Here is a 19,909-nt window from a genome sequence, read left to right on the forward strand (position 1 = left end):
ATTATATAACATATTCAAGGTCAACATCTCCGAACACAATTCATCACACTTTTGAAAGATTATCTGTAAAGTATGTTGAGACAAAACTTTACCGGCCTACCCATCTTGCCCCTCTTTCCTGGTTCGCCGGGAATTCCCTGAAAATCAAAACAAGAAATAGAGAGAATAGAAATGAGAGGAAAATAAAAGAGCAGACATGAGAAAAGAAATGTTCAAGGAAGACAGAAAAAACAAAAGATTGATCATAACACTTTTAGGATAACTCATTGAAGCCCCAAAAACACAATTTCACTCATGCTGCAACAGATGTGAGGAACAGGTGAGTGCAGCCTGTTTTCCCAGCCTATTATGAGGGTTTTGGGAGTCATCTCATGACTAAAAACACCAGTGTCTCCTGAGAGAAGACAGGCAGACACCGTCTGTTGCGTGGAGCTATGGTATGAACCATTTCTCTGGCTGGCTGGCTGCGGCGGGGTCCTGATTACAGCCCTGCACTGATGCAAACCCCTGAAGCATGTCATAAGTAAGCTAATCGCTCCATGTTTTCGAGGCTGCACAGAAGGAGGAGGCCTTGATGAGTTCAGGCGGTTCAAAGGCTCTGAGAGGGAGCTTTTATCATATGAGTCATCAACACTCCCACACAGCTTAATACAGCAGCATCTCGGACAGCTGGGGACAGCTGAATGAAATGGCAGGCGAGGCCCTGTTGTCATCTCACAGGGCCATTAGCTGGGTTTAGATGGTCACTGTAAATTTTTGCAGTTACAACCAAGAAAAATATATATGTATGTTTGACAAGAACTCACTCTTTCGCCATCAGCCCCGGGCAGGCCAAAAAGCCCTGGGATTCCAATGAAACCCTGCAGGAGAGGAGAGGAAGAGGAAGAGGAAGAGGAAGAGGAAGAGGAAGAGGAAGAGGAAGAGGAAGAGGAAGAGGAAGAGGAAGAGGAAGAGGAAGAGGAAGAGGAAGAGAAAGAGGAAGAAGAAGAGGAAGAGGAAGAGGCAGAGGAAGAGGAAGAGGCGAGGAAATGGGAGAAAGAGAAGAGAAGAGGAATATGGGACGTGAGTATTTGGATGCTGTGAAAACGGCTGGAAGAACAATAACTCCCATTGGCTCTAGGGCTGCATTTCAGGGGCCGGTACAATCCAGCATAGACAGGGTGGGATTCCATGAAGAACCAAGCCATGAGGCAAGTGTATATGCCCATGGACTGCATGGTGCTGGCTTCCACGATGTAGTCCAAGGGCACATACCCTCACTCCAGGGATCTCTGAAGATAGCCAGGACCTCACACTGGGCCGTCGGTACAGTGGGGGAGACACACACACAGAACAAGCACAAACAACACAACAGTAGACCACTAGAGGAACAGTTGAGATGCAAAAGTTACAGGCGAGCATGAACTGGGTAGGTTTTGCACAATATGGATTCCGCTGCAAAAGAGAGAGAAGAATTATGTGGAAAGGTGGCTCGGCGAGAGAGGGAGACGACTAGAATGCCTCCTTAACACAGCAGGGCCTCATACGGAGCTTAAACAGGAAATTCCAGCCAGTGGGGGCAGGGGAGTCTTTGGAGCAGCCAAGGGGAACTGATAAAGAACCTTTATTGGAACGCAACATAAAAATCACTGTTTGTATCTGTGAGCGTGTGTTTCTTTGATTGTGTACTTAAAGGGTGTGTGTTTGTATGTGTAGGCTTATCAAGGGCCAGTCTTTCAGTAGGTGTCTGTACACAGTAACACAATGTTTACATTACAACTAAAAGCTCCTACATTTAGCGTCATATTAATAGTGTCCACCATCAGTTGAGCGACTGAATATGAATGTGTTTATGTGTGCAGGGGTGGATGCTGGTGCACACCTGCTTTCATACATGCATGCACTTTTGTGTTGTTGCTTCTACAGGCGGCCGTGCAAAAGCAGCTTTCTACGTGTTTTAAGACTCCTTTAAATAGTGTGAAGCAAACAGAGTCAGTACACTGAAAAGCTGCGCAACAAATGTGTTCACAAGTCCTTTTAAAGCATCACAGTTAGTAACATAGACAGGTAGAATCAAACTTGAGCGACACAACTGAAGGAAAGATGCTGAGTTAACTTACCCGAACGCCTTTAGGCCCCAATGGTCCTATTGGCCCTGGTAAACCCTGCAAAACAAAGAGGAACATTTTTTAGGAGCTCAACACATAAATAAAGTTTTGCCACATACACAGTGAATGTGTGGAAGTGTGTGTCGTGATCAAATTTAGTAGGTGCAAGCCAAGAACTACAGTACATCTTCTATTTTTTCAAATAACATGATAAAATAGTATGACAGAGGAAAAGGGTCATTTAAAAAAAGTTGTTATATCATGAGAAAAAAACTTGTAATTCCTCAGAATAAATTGATCATTTTCGGATACATCTCATGTTATAGGTGGAATCTCAGATGATCAGCCTGTTAAAATGAGGAAAATGGAGCATCTTATTTGTTTCTCAAATAACAAAATACTTAATATTTTGGAACATCAGAGTGTAACTCTAGTGAGCTTGAATTAAAGATCCAATCAATACAAATGTGTGTATGATAAGCTACACTGTAAAGACAGCTCACAATTAATGGTATTTTCATTAAAATATTACTATATTCTTAGTAGCTGTGCAATAAATGCACCGTTGCAGCGACATGGTAATTTCTGAGCCTGTGTTGTTGTTCTACTTGATGTTTTAAAATATTCCAATTCCTCTATACAGTGTTAACATTCAGCTGTTCAACATAACCCAATGCCACTTGGTTTTCTGGCCTTACTATTGCCCTGACTACAACTGTACCAGTCACAGCAGAAGATTTACTGCACCTGCCTGCCAGGATAACCTTTGGCACCTGGGCTTCCGACTGGACCTTGCTCTCCCTGCAGGGGAGAGAGAGAGAGAGAGAGAGAGAGAGAGAGAGAGAGAGAGAGAGAGAGAGGGAGCGAGAGGCAGAAAGAGAGGGTGGGTGAGGGGGAGAGAGAGAGAGGGAGAGAGGTGAGGTCAAAATTACAGGAACACAAACACACAGGCCGTTCTGCAGGGAGGACAGTTTCAGAGAGGGAGACAGGGCAGAGGGGATGAATGATTCACTGTGTAATGCGGAGATGAATGAGTTTTCCCTGTATTGTAGTATGGTAGACATGTGTGTTGTGAGGACCAGTACAGTTAACTGATTAACCACCACAGTATGCAAACCTTAGGGGCTTTGAGCTTTCACCATATAAACTTGTTTCAGGGAATCAAGAGAATTTGCTATATCTATTACTGTATCTAATGTTTACATTGTTTTGTTGTTAATTCTGTAGATTAAGTAATTTTTAAGAATGAATTTACTTTGCTGATGGTACATTATATTCCACTGTTTTTATTGACAAAAGTTTCATCTATTTCAAATAAAATCAGTAAAATCCTTCATGTAGATTTATTTGATTTATATGAAATGTCATGTTATATAACTTTAAATCACTATCACTATACAAACCTGTATACATAATGACCAGATAATGTATCCATATCACCAGTCATGGAAGAAGTATTCACGTAACTTAAGTAAAAGCATACCAGACTGTAAGAATATAACAACACAGGTGAAAGTCTTGTATTAGAAATATTACTCAAATACAAGTATTTGAGTTCTAACTGTAAATAATGTTATGCATTATGTGTTTTGCATTATGTTATCATTCATTAATTTGTTCAGTAAGTTGCATTTTACTGCTATCCATCCATCTAAGTATCTAGTAAAAGTAGTTAGAATGAGTACTTAAGTTATATTCAGTCATTGCTCAATATATCACCCATTCCTACTAAGTATTTCTGCCTGGACTCATGATTACTGCTTAAAGAAAAATTCCTTCTCAGATGTGTTCTGTGTATAGACCAGAGAAGCTAATTAGTTCAGTTTTTAGAGTTTGAATTGTATGTGTGTGTGAGTAATCATAACACACACACACACACACAAACAGGTTGTGTCCAAAATGCACCGAGCACAAGTGTTCATGTATAACTTCCTTTGAAACACTCTGGACGTGCTGCCTTGAACACTACTCGCCATTCCCTCTCTTGGATAAATATAGTGCATAATGCAGCCAGTTAAAACCAGACTTTGCCTGAGTGGGTTTTGGACCTTCAACAGGCCAGCAGGGAGGAGGGGGTCTGAGAGCGACCCACAGTGTGTTACAGTATTAAAGAATCATCAACACTTTATGAACACCAGAAGGCCTCTGCTCTCAAGCGCTGGAGAGGCCCAGCTGCCAAACAGTTGTGCGTATTACTCAGTCATTTGGAGCTGTGGTGATTCAGACTCAGCGGCTCTGTGGGAAAGCGGGGGGTGTTTGAGGATGGACAAAGTGGGAGGACACGACGGTGAGAGAGGAAAAGCACTCCTTCTCCATGATGAGTGCTGGGGGAACTCCCTGCGCTGGTGACGTCACCCAGAGAACAGGGACTTGTTTTAAACTGTGTGGCAACGAGAGGAACGTTCTACTCTGCTTTCCATGACTAAGGCTTTTCCTTAATACCAACAGTAGTATTACTGAGCCTCACTGAAAATAGCTCTGGACATGAGGCTGGATGCTCCATTCTTGAAATAGTCCTGTTGGACAGAGTAATTTCTCCTCCCAGCAGCAAATAAAAGAGTTCATTGAACTGATTCCCCTGGTTTGAGGAGAGGTGGATAGATGGAGGAGGGAAAAACTACAAGAGAAATGAAATGCACAACATAACATGAGGGTAACAGGCTGTGGGAGAGAAACTGATCATTGAATGACGGGTGGCAGGAACGAGCAGGAAAAGTCAGACAAAGGGAATCATTCTCCAAAGCTGCAGTGTAATGGGAGCGAGTATGTCACTGCTGGCCTAGTTGGCTTGTTCCTCTTTCTTTTCTCTCTATTTTCTCTCTGTTTGGCACCACTGACTGATATCCTGGAGAGCATCGCTGCAGTGCAGCGCTTTGGCCAGATGTCGGTCCATGCACACAAAAGTGAGAGGTTGAGTGACCTGGGAGTGGATGATGACTACGGCCTTAAAGAATGAGAAATGAGTAGTGACAGGATGAGGCATTAGTCATAGATAAGGGCCTCGATGGTGGACAACATGAAGATAAAAACATCACTGAGGGACTCATGAAGGCAAAAACATTAAGATCAGGTCAAGTTTAATACCTACACGCAAAGACACAAGGAGCCATCTGGAGTTTTATATTCATATTTTTTAACTGCGCTAGGGAGTGTATGTTTTCTTCGGTGCTTGTTTATTATTAGCAGGATTACATTTTCCATTCAAGTTTGTGGAAGATTCGAGCATGGGTCAAGGAAGAACCCATTGAATTTTGGAGCAGATCCAAATAAACTTTCAGTTTCTTTCATATATCAACATACAGGGTGAAGCTTGGTGGAGGTATGCACTCTCTGAGTGCCCCTTATTTTATAATCACATCATCTAGGCAGGAGTTAAGGCAATGTTGTATATTTTCATGTGAAGTGTTAAAATGAGAAAATGAGCAGAAGCACAAGAGTACAGCATTTAGTCTGAAAGTCATTAAAAAATTGTATCTATGGAATGGATAAAGATACTTACAGACTCTCCAGGGAGTCCAGGTGGACCAGCATAACCTCTCTGTCCCTGCAGAGACACACATGGGACATGGGAAGTGAGTTGAATGGAGAAGCAAACACACAAATAGACCAAAAGAAACCTCTGTAACAGTTCACAGATAAGGAAAAAATGTCTCCCTTGGTGTGGGGATGAAAAGTGGAGTTTTGTGCAAAGTAAAAAAAAAAAGCATGTTAACACTCACAGCACCAACAGAACATCTGTTCTCCTGTCAAGGGATCAGACTTTCCACTAGCTGTGTTCTCAGAGAAATTGTGCTGTGGAGGCTGTGCCAGGACCGCGGCATGTTGAGGATATAAATGCCTTCCTGTGTGAGTCAGATAGCAGGTCTCTCCCTCTGCCTGCGCAGTAGACTACAACACCGAAGACAGCCTGACAAAGTGCTTTTTCCAAAGTTCTGCTGACTTCAGCAACTCATCCCACCAACAAAAAGAGGCAGAAAAACTAAATCAAAGGTGCTCACAGTTGGATAGATGGACAGAGCTACAGAGGAAAAAGAAGAAAAGCTAAATAAAAACAGAAGGCCAAAGAAAGGACAGATTTCCTGTTTTCCTGTCCCATTTTCCTAAACCACAGCACCGATGCAAAGAGCCAAGACTCCTTGAGTTCCTGTAAACCGTCCTTTAGCTCCGTCATCTGACTGCACAGTATCCCTCTGCTCATTATGTAACACAATCGCTCTCACTGGCTGACACCTTCACACCAGCACTTTAAAACGCCATTGTCAGCTTTATGCTCCACAGTCTGTACTTTCATTCCGTATTGCAACTGTGTCAACAATATATTTATTTTGCATTATTACAACTAAAATAATTCAAAGTCAAATTTGTCTCTCTATATCTCAGAACTATCGAAGCAATGTTTTAGGTTACTTCTCCGCCTCGCTGTCACTTCACATCACGTGTTGCACATTATCAAAACACCAATCGGAGGAGATGATTGGAGCTGGGATGAAAATACATGACTGACACACATAAACCAAACAGAGATGTCTCCAGGTGTTGAGAACAGAGAACGTGTGTGTGTGTGTGTGTTTCCATATTTTTGGGACAGCCCAATTAGTAACCAGTTCCGTGGCGAGAACAGGGATGGATGCACTCTGCAGACACAAGGCGCCAGTGCCTGACCTCTTGAAAATGACCACTTTGAATTCATCAATTATGACAATGCCCTGTTAGTTATTTATAATTTGCGTTTGTGTCACCTTCATGTGTCTGAATCTGAACGTCCTCTGTTTATTTGAACATTCTTGACCTAACCATCTTTTCAGGAGACGCAGTCACCTGACGCCTTTCTCATGGAATGCAAACACATGTGCGCATAAGCAAAGCCAGGCGGAGAAACACACACAAACACACACAAACACACATGTCCACACGCACCCACACACAAAGATGCATGTACACAGCCATCTTATTACTTGGCTTACTTATAGTACAAACATGTGTAGTGGCTTATGTTCCCGTATGTTCCCAAGCTGTGCTGTGAGGTCTAGAAAGCCACAAACACAGGCACATGCATACATTCACGCGCACAAACACACACTTTCAACCTCAGCTCGACCATCTCAGATCCTTATCTCCCTCATTATCAGCTTGCAAATGAGAACAGCCATTACCTATAGCCCGACTGTGTTTACAATGCCACTTACTTAATGATCATGTGAGTTTAATCAGATAAACCCACCAGAATGGTTTTCATTCACAGAAGCTTCCGCATGCTACCCACTAACGCTGAGAACATTTTGGCTACAAAATAAAAGACATACTGTGTCCGCCAATGATATACCACCCCTCTTATTCCATACTGTGCACCTTTAACTCTGTGGATCTTCATAGAACCGGCCTGACATCCAGTAACATCTGTAACAACACAAATGGTGAATATGCGTCTTCCATTGTCTGCAGAAGTTTGCCACTCGCCTCCTTAATCTCCGCTTCCCTCTTTCCACCTTTCTCTCTCCAAAATCCCCCTACAGCATGGAGCCTGCATGATTGCTCAGATTAATGATCTGGCTCCATGCATGTGCTGCATGCACGGCAGAATATAAACCGTCCATGCCGATGTCTGGCAAGGGACAGACGAGACAAACAAATGCACCAACCTCTACAAGCACTTGGGTTGAAATGTAGCCCCTGTGGAAAAACATCCCTCAGCTCGTCCCCCAGTCTGAACCGCAATCTCTGCAGCATGTTTACTTGCAAGCAGTTTCACTATTAAACCACTAAGCATGTTGGAAAACGGAGCAATGATTTATTGTAAAACATGCAATGAAAATGACATTTGAATTCTTCCATAATTACAAAGTGGATGTGAATGTGGATTTGTTAGTTTCAACAGTCAGCAGGAGCTAAATGGAGAGAGTTTGGTTTGGAACGCTCTTCAGACAGAACAGGAGCTTCAGACAGATTAATGCTGGACTCTCTTGTTTAAATGAAGGAAATGAGTGTGATTAAAATCCTCTCTAGCCTTTGCATGGAAATTGCAGTGTGTTGTTCTACCTTGAAAGTCACAAGATGTTCATGCTTGGATAATGATAATTAAAGGAATACTATCTAACCTACAGTGGAAATAGCCACTGAACATCCACTGTGATGTTAAATTTACAGTATAATTACCTACACAAACATGTACATTTGACTTCATGCTATGAAGAGGCAATAAACAGTGGTCTCTGCACAATGTTGACCATACGAACCCTCACAAGTGTGTGCAGATACAGGAGTATATATGAAAAGCACATGCACAAGCTTACTAACCATTGAGCCTACATGAAGGTTTAGCTGAGACAACAATGTTATGTTATATTTATAATACTTGCAACAACAGAGATGTTCTCAACCAATTCTTGGCAAGCAATTTAATGAACATAATTCTCAAAACATACATATCTTATATAGATACCCACTGATAATTCATGTCCAAATTAAACCATCTTTAAAATCTGTTCATCCTTGAAGATGCACATTTCAAAGCTCTAAAAAGTCAAGTGATACTGATTCAAAGTATAACGAATAAAAACACAAACTTTTTTCAGACTTAACATGTCTTTGTTGTAATGGAAAGTTAACAAGCCAGCCCATTTACACCTACATTAAAATGAGTCTTGAGTGATAGGGTGTTTCCTGATACATTTTGAACACAAAGTACAGGAGAAAATGCACCCAAGATGCTTTGAGGAAGGATTGCGATCTGATTGGCCAAACCACCTCTGGAAAGGTTGAAAGATGCAATGTTACCACAGTGAACACAGGTGCAAATGCAGTTGCATTGTCAACTTCATGGGTGAAAATACACATTTGATTGTTCCAAACCATCGAAGTAGCAACAGCTAGCAGCCAAAGCCAGTTAATACACGAAGAAGTCCTCTCCTCCGTCCTTTAACTATGGACGTTATTCAAGATGCTTGTGAATGGAGTGAAGACGAAACCAACCCAAGTTAACACAATAACGCAGCTTCACATTTGGCCCTCATCTTCTTCTATTCTCTTTTTCTACATTTTTTGTTGTTTGCTGTGTTTGAGGACACCATGTGGAATAAAAATCAGGTTATACAATATGTGAACAAGACACATTTTAATGCCAATGTTTTAGTTGGAGCCAAAACTTGTAAGAATGTGTGGTCAAAACCCTGTAACTGAAAGCTGGGTTACAGGGCTGTTAGACAGTATGTCCTGGCTTCAGGGGAGAAGAAGCAGAGGTAGTGAGAAAGACAGACAAAGAAAAAAATGTATAGAGAAAGTGAGAAGAGACAGATCAACTGGCAGCAGGAATAGACACAGAAAAAGGAAGGATAGAAGCAGAAAGGTGAGACATGTGGCTTGTAATGTGGCCTTGTAGCTGAGGTCTGGCCTTGCGTGTGTGTCTCCTCTCCCTGACCCTGCCTACCATACTGAAAATCCATTCAGGGTCTGCTTGGTAGAACAAATGTTGTACAGAGCGGAACATGCTTGGCTCGTCTGTCGGTGTAAAATCACACTCAACTATCACACGTTCAAAGGACAACTGCTTTCTCCATTAAAGTTTTCCATGGAAAACTGGAAAAACCCAGCCAAATACCAGAATTCCCGGTCGAAGTATCAAGCTAAAGCTGATTTAGAGCCTGTATATGTGTGTGTGTGTGTGTGTGTGTGTGTGTGTGTGTGTGTGTGTGTGTGTGTGTGTGTGTGTGTGTGTGTGTGTGTGTGTGTGTGTGTGTGTGTGTGTGTGTGTGTGTGTGTGTGTGTGTATTTGGGGTAACGTGCGTCTGAGACAGGGAAGGTGAAAAGGAAAATACTGCGGAGAACAGAGGAAAAGCTGCTGTTCTCCCGTTTTCCTAAACCACAGCGTCAGAGCAACATGCCAAGCATGCGAGACGGAGCAAGTCAAACAGCTAGCGGGGTATGAAGAGGAAGAAACAGCACATGGGTGTTTCAGGGTGGCCTGCCACTGCTGTGTGTGTAATTGCACTGAAAGTAATCGTGGCCTTCCACTTAGCACTGATGTTGCACCAGGCCTCAGTGTCTCAGTGGAGAGACCTGCATCAGGGAACGCCTGGGACTTTCCACCTGAGCTGACCGAAAAGGAACAGAACAAAGCCTGTTTCGAGACACAGCCTGTGCTCCGACAACACAGTTCAGATGTTGACTCACACCGTGGTCATAGAACTGTGATGTGAAGGCATGTTGGATCAAGATTCATTCAAAGCAACGCTGTTAAGTCTACATTGTTTAGTGCAGGATGAAAATTGGTTATTAAACCTCTTTGTTTGTGTACAGAAGGGAAGCGGACTCCTTGTGGTTAATTTAACAAGTTTCCTCTACAGTCATCAAATCTGCGGTTCATTGACCAGTACCTGAGGCATGCTCTCATGATGTCAGAGTATGTGTTGATGAGGTTGCTACAGCAACGACTTCCCAGACACAAGAGTGTGAGGTCATTTAGATAGACTGCTAATGAGCCCTAATGTGGCTTTATTAAGACATCCGACTGAGCTCATTTCAGTATAGACTGATAAGTGTAGCCTTTCTGCCCTTTCTGAGATTGTCTTACCTTTTTGATCATTTGTGACCAATCCTGGATTTATGCTCCCTCACCTGCAGCTCGGATTCCCATGTCACATGTCTGACTTTCTGATCGTCCTCATTTAGTTAGAAAGGAATCCGTAAATGTTTTTCACTAGCTTTACATTTTCCATTCTGGCTGAGTGTGTGTGAAATAGAGAGACAAACACATACACATGGACACACACACGCGCACACACAGAAACGGTGATTCCTAACAAAAGCCATATGTTAGGCTTGAGGCAGACGTCCAACTAGACTCCAGTACTTACATAGCGCTGCAGCTCTGGGACAACAGAGAATACAGAGGCACTTCTACTGAGATGCATAAAATCTTCTTGCTTTATCTAATTACTCAACTAATTCTTCTAGTTTAGCTTGAAATATGTGCACGACTCCGTTCTATTCAGTTCATAATGAATCTGACAACAGATGATCAGATCCTCTGCAACCATGAGATGTATGTTTACATCAGAAAGTTTGGGAAAAGGTGAAACAGATAATGTTAGTTCATTTGTGGGGATCATATCCTGTGGCCTACTTCAGTGGGCAGATGTTCTCCCATACCCAGATAGCTTCAACACATGTCATGTTACATTTGTGTTCATTTAAACTGATTGAACTGGGTATCATTTAACACTATTACTATTACTACAGGGCGCAGAGTTCTCCTCTTGGGTCCAACACATAATTCATACTTTTTGTTTTGTTTTTAGCAAGAATACTTGACCAATTGAATTTGCCCCCCCCCTACACTTACCCATTAGCCTACTTTTATTTCACAAATTCACAACTTAAACCCTTTATACAGGTAGCTAAGGATTTCAACTCTTTCCATTGAAACAAACAAACAAGCTGGCCAGTTGGGAATACACTCTCTTGCAACACTCAGATTCTGGTATTTATATGTTTCAAATGAGCTACGCCACAATTTTTCCATGCACCCTATGGCAACTGTGCAGTTTGTGTCTGTCTGATCTGCATGTACACAATCCTGGAGAATGGCAAACTCACTTTCTCCTCTGGATTTACTCTTGGTCTGTTTTTCACTTCTGTCTAAGAGCTTGATCTGTCCCACTTCCCCCTCCTCACACTCATGAATCACTCAAATTGTGACTTAAGTAACATCTAAAAGACACTAGCAATAGCAATGAGCATGAGAGCGTGTCTCCCCCGTCCTCTTTCCACTGATGAACAAAAACCTCCCCCTCGACAGATTTCCTGCCAACATTAAGACCCCTCTGTGCAGGATCCAGCAAACACAGATGGAAGAAATGGTGAACAGAGAACTGGGCTACACACACACATACACACACACACACACACAGATGAAAAAGCTAAACAAGGCAAAACAAAAAAAAGCAACATTGCAGTAACAATACAAATCAGAATTAAGGGTAATCAAATGACTCATACTATCTTTCTTTGCATGGGCTTTTCCACACAAATAACCTATTATATAACTATTCAAAGACTTAAAAAAGCCCCATGCTTACTCACAACATTAATTAGGTACTATTATGTTAAATTAAAAATTCAACATTTAAGAACATTACATTTTCTTTTAAAAGTTCAGTGTGTAGAATCTAGTGGTGATGTTGCCTGTTGCAGCTGAATACCCCTCACAACCCCCCCCCCCCTTCCAAACATGAAAGAGAAACGGTGGTAGCCTTCAGTTCATAAAAACTCAAAAGGTGTGTAGTTTGTCCAGTCGGGCTACCGTAAGAAACATGACGGTGTCCGTAGAGAGGTACGGCTGCCAATTTAAATATGAAGTATTTCAATATAAAGGACCCATTCTCGGGTAAAGAAAACTACAATTCGTACAATTTAGATGAAGCACACACTATTGAAACATCACTAGGGGTTATTTTATTCAAATTGCTGCCAATATATTTCTTTCTTCTAAATCTTACACACTTAAGCTTTGAATTAGTTTGGTGAAAGGTTCTTGGATCGACCTGAGCTATTCAGTCTTACCTTTCGGCCGTCTTGTCCAGTCAGTCCAACCGGGCCAATAATCCCTGAGTCTCCCTGGGACAAGAAGCAGAATGTTAACTGGCAATACTGCTGGTTGAATAAATACCAATCATAAATGGACAATGTTACAAACTAATGTAACACTTAAGAATCTGAGGGGCGTAATACCTTATCTCCTTTGGGTGCTGGACCAGGTGAGATACCAGGGTCTCCTTTTCTCCCCTGAAAGACAAAAAAACAACTCATTCATTGATTTCAATCTCTCAGAGCAACTGAGGAAATCATTTTAACTAAATTACTTCACTCGCCAACACCTTTCATTTGGCCAGGGGAGAGGGTTTACGTTCCAATAGCTAACGTATTAGATAATAGGAGACTGGAATTTATGAAAAACAAGAGGATTGAGTTATAATGTGACTGATGAATTCACAGAAAGATTCATACAGATGCTTTTCTAAGCCGCGGTGCATGATGTGGTCTCAATGGCCCTCCGGTCGCACACGCCACGCCTCATTGTCAGCGGGTAACAATAACGGGGCCTCAGCACATCAAAGCTTTGGATTGGAAACTTCTTAGACACTCCCTCTTTCCCCTCGGACCCCTGCTATTTACAACCTTGTTTCATTTATTAACGATGAAAGAGCGGAAGTTGCGGTGCAACCTGAGACATCAAACACCTCAAAATCATTCACTCAATGCACCTGCCAGTTAGAAGAGGCCTGGCCCTGTGGCACCGTTCCCATTATAGGGATTCACTGAGGCAAGGTCTCGAAGCTTTTCCACTTTTTTCACTCCAGCGGAGCATGGCATACAACAAAGGTTCCCTGAAAGACTCCAACCAGGGAATAATAAAAGGTAATATTCACCTTTAGGGAATAGTCTTGGGATATGGACCTATTCAGCTTTGCATAATGACTGGGAACAGCTAAATCCAACACTAGTAAAATTTAACAAAAAACACTTACTAGGGCCTATAAAGGCAAACAATTACTTTGTTGGGGAGTATTTTGTTCCTAGGGCCCTCAGGAGGCTGCTCCTATAGCCAAGAAATAGTCCCATAACACCACATAAAGCCACAAATGATAAAATGTACTCACTTTTGTGCAATTAAACAAATACAATCTTAATTAATGAGCTTTAAATGCACTTGCTGGTGAACTTTAGTATATTGGGATAGAACCACACTACACTGTATTTGTCTGTTTTCAGTTTAAGCTATGCCACCACAGCTACAGATTCTACCCTATACCTTATTAAAGTTAACTAGATAGATTTACCATACCAAAGAAGAAATAAAAGAAATGAAATAAGTCTATTTTCCAAAATGATGAACTCTTCTCTTACCCAAAAGGTCAATGAATGTCATCATCAGTTTTCCCTTTCCAAAAGTCAAAAATTGTGCCAAGAACCTAACATGCCCAGACACTGGCTGGGGCCATAGATAATCTTTGTTTAAACTTTCTGGAGAGATTATAGCAGATAAGAGTAAGAATTAGGGGCCGTAATGAATGGAAGTATTTTGGGAAAAGTGAGGAATGTAATTCAAAAAACAGAGGGGGAAAAGAGAAGGAAGAATATAAATTACAGCAGTGAGACAACAATAAACACAGCCCCTGACCTGGGGAGTTCCGGGGTTTAGTGATGGGGGTGGACCATGTGTAACCATAGTTGTCATTTATATAAGGCATTTATATAATGCACTTGAAAATGCAGGTAGTGCTCCTCACTATGTGCTCTGAACACACATATATATATAATGTCATAGGTAAAGGCTGTTTGCATACAGTACATCAGTGAGGACAATCAGAAGAGGAGCGTAGACCAGACACCTCATGTTCAAACATTATAATCTGACAGATCTATTTGGCGTTCTAACTTTCAGAGTTGTAATGACTTTTCTCTGAGCTCTATAATCACTTCAAGTACCTGGATGTCTAACTACCTTTCTGTGCTCTCTGGAATCCTGACATTGACCCCTGTCGCACACATGCTGAAGTGATCTCCTGAGTATTCTGTATTGGTTTGTTTGTTATGTCACAAACTCCAGGTGTAGCTGCACTTCTTCTGCCATAAAGCTCCATTAGCCTTGTTGCTCTTTATGGAGCCAAATTAGCAGAGAGGTGAGTACATAATAGTTTCATGTGGAAAAATCAACAAAGCTGCTGGGCTTTTGGCAAAACAAAGGGGCAGACTTATTTGTGATCAAGATTTAGACCTTGAGACAGATACCTTGAGCCCAGATGGACCAGATCGGCCAGGGTTACCATGGGGACCAGGTTCGCCCTACGGAAAAAGCCAGAAAGAGGAAAAAAATAATCAAACACTGATCGAGATCCTATCAGTCTTCATGTAGAGATACAGCTGATGCAGACTGGGGGTTACTGTGAATAAAAGCAGAGAAAGGGGGGCACAGACTGTCTGGAGAACCTCAGCCTGCGTGCTTCTTTAACCTATTTTCCTATACATCAACTCTCTCTCTTTGTGTGTGTGTGTGTGTGTGTGTGTGTGTGTGTGTGTGTGTGTGTGTGTGTGTGTGTGTGTGTGTGTGTGTGTGTGAGAGTCTAGTTGAGGGTAGAGGCTAATGGAAAATGGGGTTCTGTGGAGCTGTTCCACCATATGGATGTGGTTTCCCTGCTCGTTGTTGCCTCACACTCCCCCCCCCCCCCCCCTCCAGACACACGCGCGCGCACAATCACACACTTGCCTAGCCTCTTAATGAGTAATGCAGATCACCCTGTATCATAACATTTTGAATTCCTACGTCGGTGTGTATTTCTGTCTGCATTGGCTGTTGCTGACTGAAGGACCACTACTGTGTGTCTGAAAGCAAACAAAGTGAAATCTACAGTAGCAGCACAGTGGTAATGTGAACCATCACACCTTTTATAGCAGACCCCCCCCCCCCTGGGAAAGTTTAGCACAAAACCTTAAGAAGCCAGAGAATAACTCTGCACAAAATGTTCTTTGGTTTACACAAGAGTTGTAAAAACAAGATGATTTGTTACCCCTCCCCTCCATCCATCTATCCCTCTATCCGTCTCTTTCTCTGATTGACTTTTTTTGACTTTTTCCTGTGGTTCTCTGACCTAGCTCCTGCCCTCCACGTGGAGTGGCACCCTTGGGCCCCTAACTCACCCCCCACCACCGGCGTACTGGGTCAAGGGTCAAACGAGTCAGAGAGGGCGGAAAAAAAAACCACAACTGCTTTAAGAGCTGGGTCAGCGAGTTCCACTGAGGTGAGTCAAAACAAATCAGGAAGCCATTATGTTAGCGATCTGCTCAGCAGCATCAAAAAGCAACATCATGAAGGACGTCCAGACAGGCAGGGGCAAAAAGAGTAATCAGGGGATTTAGGCTGGGTCATACAACTAGACAAAAAAAGCTCTTTGAACAAAGCTGAAAAACAGACACACTGGTCGGGTGCAGACATGACAACATAAATGCTTCCCTCCTGTCAGAGGGTGCTTTCATGACCGTCCCGTCTGATTCACTTGAGAGGCGGCACCTCATGAATGAGCAGGACATAAGTCAGCCAGCACGGTTATCTCTGAGGATTGAGTCACAGAACGCTTAGGATTTCTCATATATTCTGAAAACCTGATTTGTATTTCTAACTTGTTCTGTTGTAAACAGAACATATTTCCATTCCAAGGATTCTCAGGATTTACAGATCTCACCTACTTCCCTCCCACACACATACACACACACACACACACACACACGCTCTTCTCTCTTTCATTTTCGGTTTGTACACAGCTGGCATTCCCTCCAGAGCTGCTGTGCCCAGACAGTGTTAAGCGGCGCTGTTGTGCCTTAAATAAACTAAAACAAACTAGACATGTTTGAATTACATGCTTCAAAATTAACCCTGTGGTTCACCGCGGTTTGGGCAGTGTACCGGTTGGCACAGGCTGGCACCGACATTCGGCCCTTGCGCCCTCGCCTCCATGTTGTGGCCCTTCCTTCTCGCAACAGGTGTCTAATTAGAGAAGGGCAGGGTGGGGTGCACACAAGCTGAGGGCTATCAAATGAAAAGAAACCACCAGGCTCTGACCAGCATTGCAGGGCGTTACTGTGGTTCCTGTGGTAATAGTACTGCCTGCTCTGTGCACCCATTCTAAGTTGAGACCAAATTGTCATAATTTAAACAAATGGCAGCTCCTAATGTTTCGAGTTATGGTAAGGTGCGTGCTTCCTGCTCTGAGGCGTATAAATATCTGTGCTTGAATCTGCAAAATTTTACATTGACACCATATGTGCAGCTTAAAGCCAAGACATAGTGTAAAATATACATAATGCATCTTGTATCTTGATGCATGATATCACACAAAAGGTTAGGTTCCCACAAAGAATACTTTAGGTGAGTCCATTTAATGGGCCACGTTGTAAACATAGTCTGACTTTCAACAGTGGCTCGTAACAGTTTAAATGTATATACAGTAACCTTATTAAAGATAAAAGAGAGTCTGTGTGATGCTGTGCCAAATTAGACCCGAAGGGGCAATGTCTGGCTAACTAACATTAGATCAAGAGAGCATGTGAAACTGCTGGACGTCTTCATAATTAAAGATCCCAGTCAGCACACATCATATACCCATGCATATACACACACGAGCACACACTTTGCCTCAGACGATTCAGGAAAATATTTCACTATGCCCTTAAGTCCCTAAGCACACAATGAAAAGAGCAGCTCACAGCGACATAAATTAAACTTCATAATAACAGAAGCAGACATGGCAAACTAATTACACTGCTGGTCAAACGCCAAACATTTAGATTTATTTGCTTCAAGAGCCAAAGTTTTCCGAGTTAAACGCACCATGCACGCAGTGACCAGAGCACGTCAGGAAGGAAATCGTAAGTAATCCAAAATGATTATTTAAGGCATTTTTCAACAATAACAGTAATAACTCATAATGGCTGTGACCACTTCTTAAAATTACAACGGAAACCTAGTGCTAAAGCCTTATGCCAAACTTTTAAAATCTGCTACTAAAAATGTATTGAAGCATTCAAAGCAAAATTGGACGTATGGTGTGTGCTTTTTACTGTCCTGGAGCCAATTACAGTAATGTTCCATATACACAGTTTACAGTAGGGATAAGACGGGCCCTTAAAAAGCTGATCCGTCACCTGGTGTTACCAGCACACTGCAACACTCTGCCCTACTTAACTCATTTCAAAGTTATTTGTAGTAATATCTTTCAAGGTTACTATAACAAAATGTCCATCTGGATTCTTGTTAGCTTTACGTGCAGGTGAAGCAATGTAATTTTTTCGTGACAGAGCAATGATCTGAAGGGAGAGCATGAGGAAAGATGGGTGACAGAGATTTTTTTCCACCCAGACAAAGACCCTATTGACCCAGCAGGTTCCAGACGATGGGCTACATGCAGCCATTCCCCGGATAGATGCAGGATTGTGTGCCAGCGGTGCATCCACCCTGCGTTTCCTATCACACCATTCTACCACCGCCGCCACCATACACCTACAAACAGACTCGAGAGAGCTCGCCCCGACAGGCGGAGGCTCCTGTGCCGACAGAGGTTGCCACGGCGACAGCGTCTCACACTCATATGTGTGGGATCAGAGGTCAGGGTTCATGGGCGGTGCTCGGTTGGGCTCAATGGTGCTCTGTGTGTCATCATAGAGACTTCCAGTAATCCGGTGCTACGGAAGGTCATGTAAAAAAAAAACGGCTGTGCTGCAAACTGCCGTCCTTAGCAAAGACCTACAGGACAGGAATTTATTTTGTTTTAGATAGAAGAAGATTCTTAAAATCATCTCATGCTATTCCAGCGGTGAGCCTGCAACTTCCAACATAAGATGTGGAGTTATTAATTGCAGCAATCAACAAGTGAATTTCCTTTCTCAAATTGAAACCAAACCCTTATTGTTTGAAGAGCATGTGTTAGTGAGTCCATGCCTGCAAGTGTGTGTACGCTGTTAGCACACACACACACACACGGCAGCGGCAATTAAACTAGATAAATGCTTTTGTTTACAGGAAAGCTTCATAATCTGTCTCACTCTTTATAAACCGGGTCCTAAACGCCAACGCATATGTCTGTGCTGTACACGGTGTGGGATTAGCACTTTAGCGTGTTTACTGCACTGTGTGAGCGATTCTGTGTAGTTGTGTGTGTGCATGTAAAACAAAATGACTGAGGTCAGAATCATATGCTGGTGGAGTGTTTGCAAGTGACCCCCGTTAAAGTGGCATCAAAACCAATGCGATGGCTTCTACAAGTGCTTTTTTATTGAGGAGGCTTGTTTTCCTTGTTTGTGCTCTGTAAACCAACCACTTCTACAGACAATGCCGCAGGCGGCTCAACAGCTGGTTTCCCGGGGTGGTCAAAGGCCACGTCTAAAGCCACAAGGATGTAAATCAGCGTGAGGTGATGTATGGTCGATACATACTGCCGATGAATGAGGTCTCAGATGCAGAAGCGTAGGAGTTGTAATTGTATGTCAAGGCTCCAAACAAAGCCGGAGGGATTGTGCTGCAGGCATGTTAAATGTTTTGACAATTTTTTTCTGTTAATTTGCTGAGAAAATATCAGTACCATTCATTATATTGATTAACTGCTTGCTTGTCCTGAACAGAGAAATTGTGCTTGACAAACTCAAGTTCAATATGGTTTTCATTTTAAAAGAAAAGCTGCAGCCTGGTTACGCAAAAACAGCTCCACTTGGAGTCATTCTTCAATAATACTTGGCTTGACCAAGTTCACACAACTCCCAGTGCTTGCCCAGTTAAAGTTTTATTCCAGTTTGATTTGGATCATACGAAATCCACCTAAGTGGGAGCGATGTCGGGGGAGCTGCTACTTGTGATGGGATAGGAGGTGCTGCTGGGGCTTAAACAGTTTTAATTAGAGCCAGACAAAGACCTCCTTATACATCTATAATGGAGGGGGTCATAGGGACTTTGGCTTAAGAGGCTCTCAGACACAGGGAGACAAAAAAAACAGTATGTAATAATAAAAAACATATTAAAAGACAAAAGCACATTCATAGAAATATAAACTGTACGCACATAATGTAGACATGGACTAAAATCATTGGTCATCAAAATTTGATGATACTTTGGTAAAGAGAGGCTTGTTTGCTCAGTATTTAACATAATATGATATGATATATTATTTTGTCATGAGGGAAAATGTTAAAGGCTTTAAAATGTTATGAGAATTCACCCTTAGGGGAACATGAATGTGCGCAGCAGATTTCATGGCAAAGTCGAGACATTTCATGCCACATCC

The 19,909-nt window shown here is 42.4% G+C and overlaps 1 protein-coding gene across 1 annotated transcript in view; it reads right to left on the bottom strand.

Annotated features, from left to right (window-relative positions):
• Nucleotides 1-19,909, bottom strand: part of col27a1a (collagen, type XXVII, alpha 1a) — a 62,928-nt gene that overhangs the window by 27,920 nt on the left and 15,099 nt on the right. The window contains exons 5-12 of the mRNA XM_061077404.1: nucleotides 14,874-14,927; nucleotides 12,813-12,866; nucleotides 12,645-12,698; nucleotides 5,587-5,631; nucleotides 2,835-2,888; nucleotides 2,100-2,144; nucleotides 807-860; nucleotides 93-137 (exon numbers count right to left, since the gene is read on the bottom strand). Coding sequence (XP_060933387.1) covers nucleotides 93-137; nucleotides 807-860; nucleotides 2,100-2,144; nucleotides 2,835-2,888; nucleotides 5,587-5,631; nucleotides 12,645-12,698; nucleotides 12,813-12,866; nucleotides 14,874-14,927 — 405 coding nt within the window. The remainder of the gene's footprint in view (nucleotides 1-92; nucleotides 138-806; nucleotides 861-2,099; nucleotides 2,145-2,834; nucleotides 2,889-5,586; nucleotides 5,632-12,644; nucleotides 12,699-12,812; nucleotides 12,867-14,873; nucleotides 14,928-19,909) is intronic.

Source organism: Limanda limanda, chromosome 1, assembly GCF_963576545.1.
Source record: "Limanda limanda chromosome 1, fLimLim1.1, whole genome shotgun sequence".
In the NCBI taxonomy this organism is placed as follows: Eukaryota; Metazoa; Chordata; class Actinopteri; order Pleuronectiformes; family Pleuronectidae; genus Limanda; species Limanda limanda.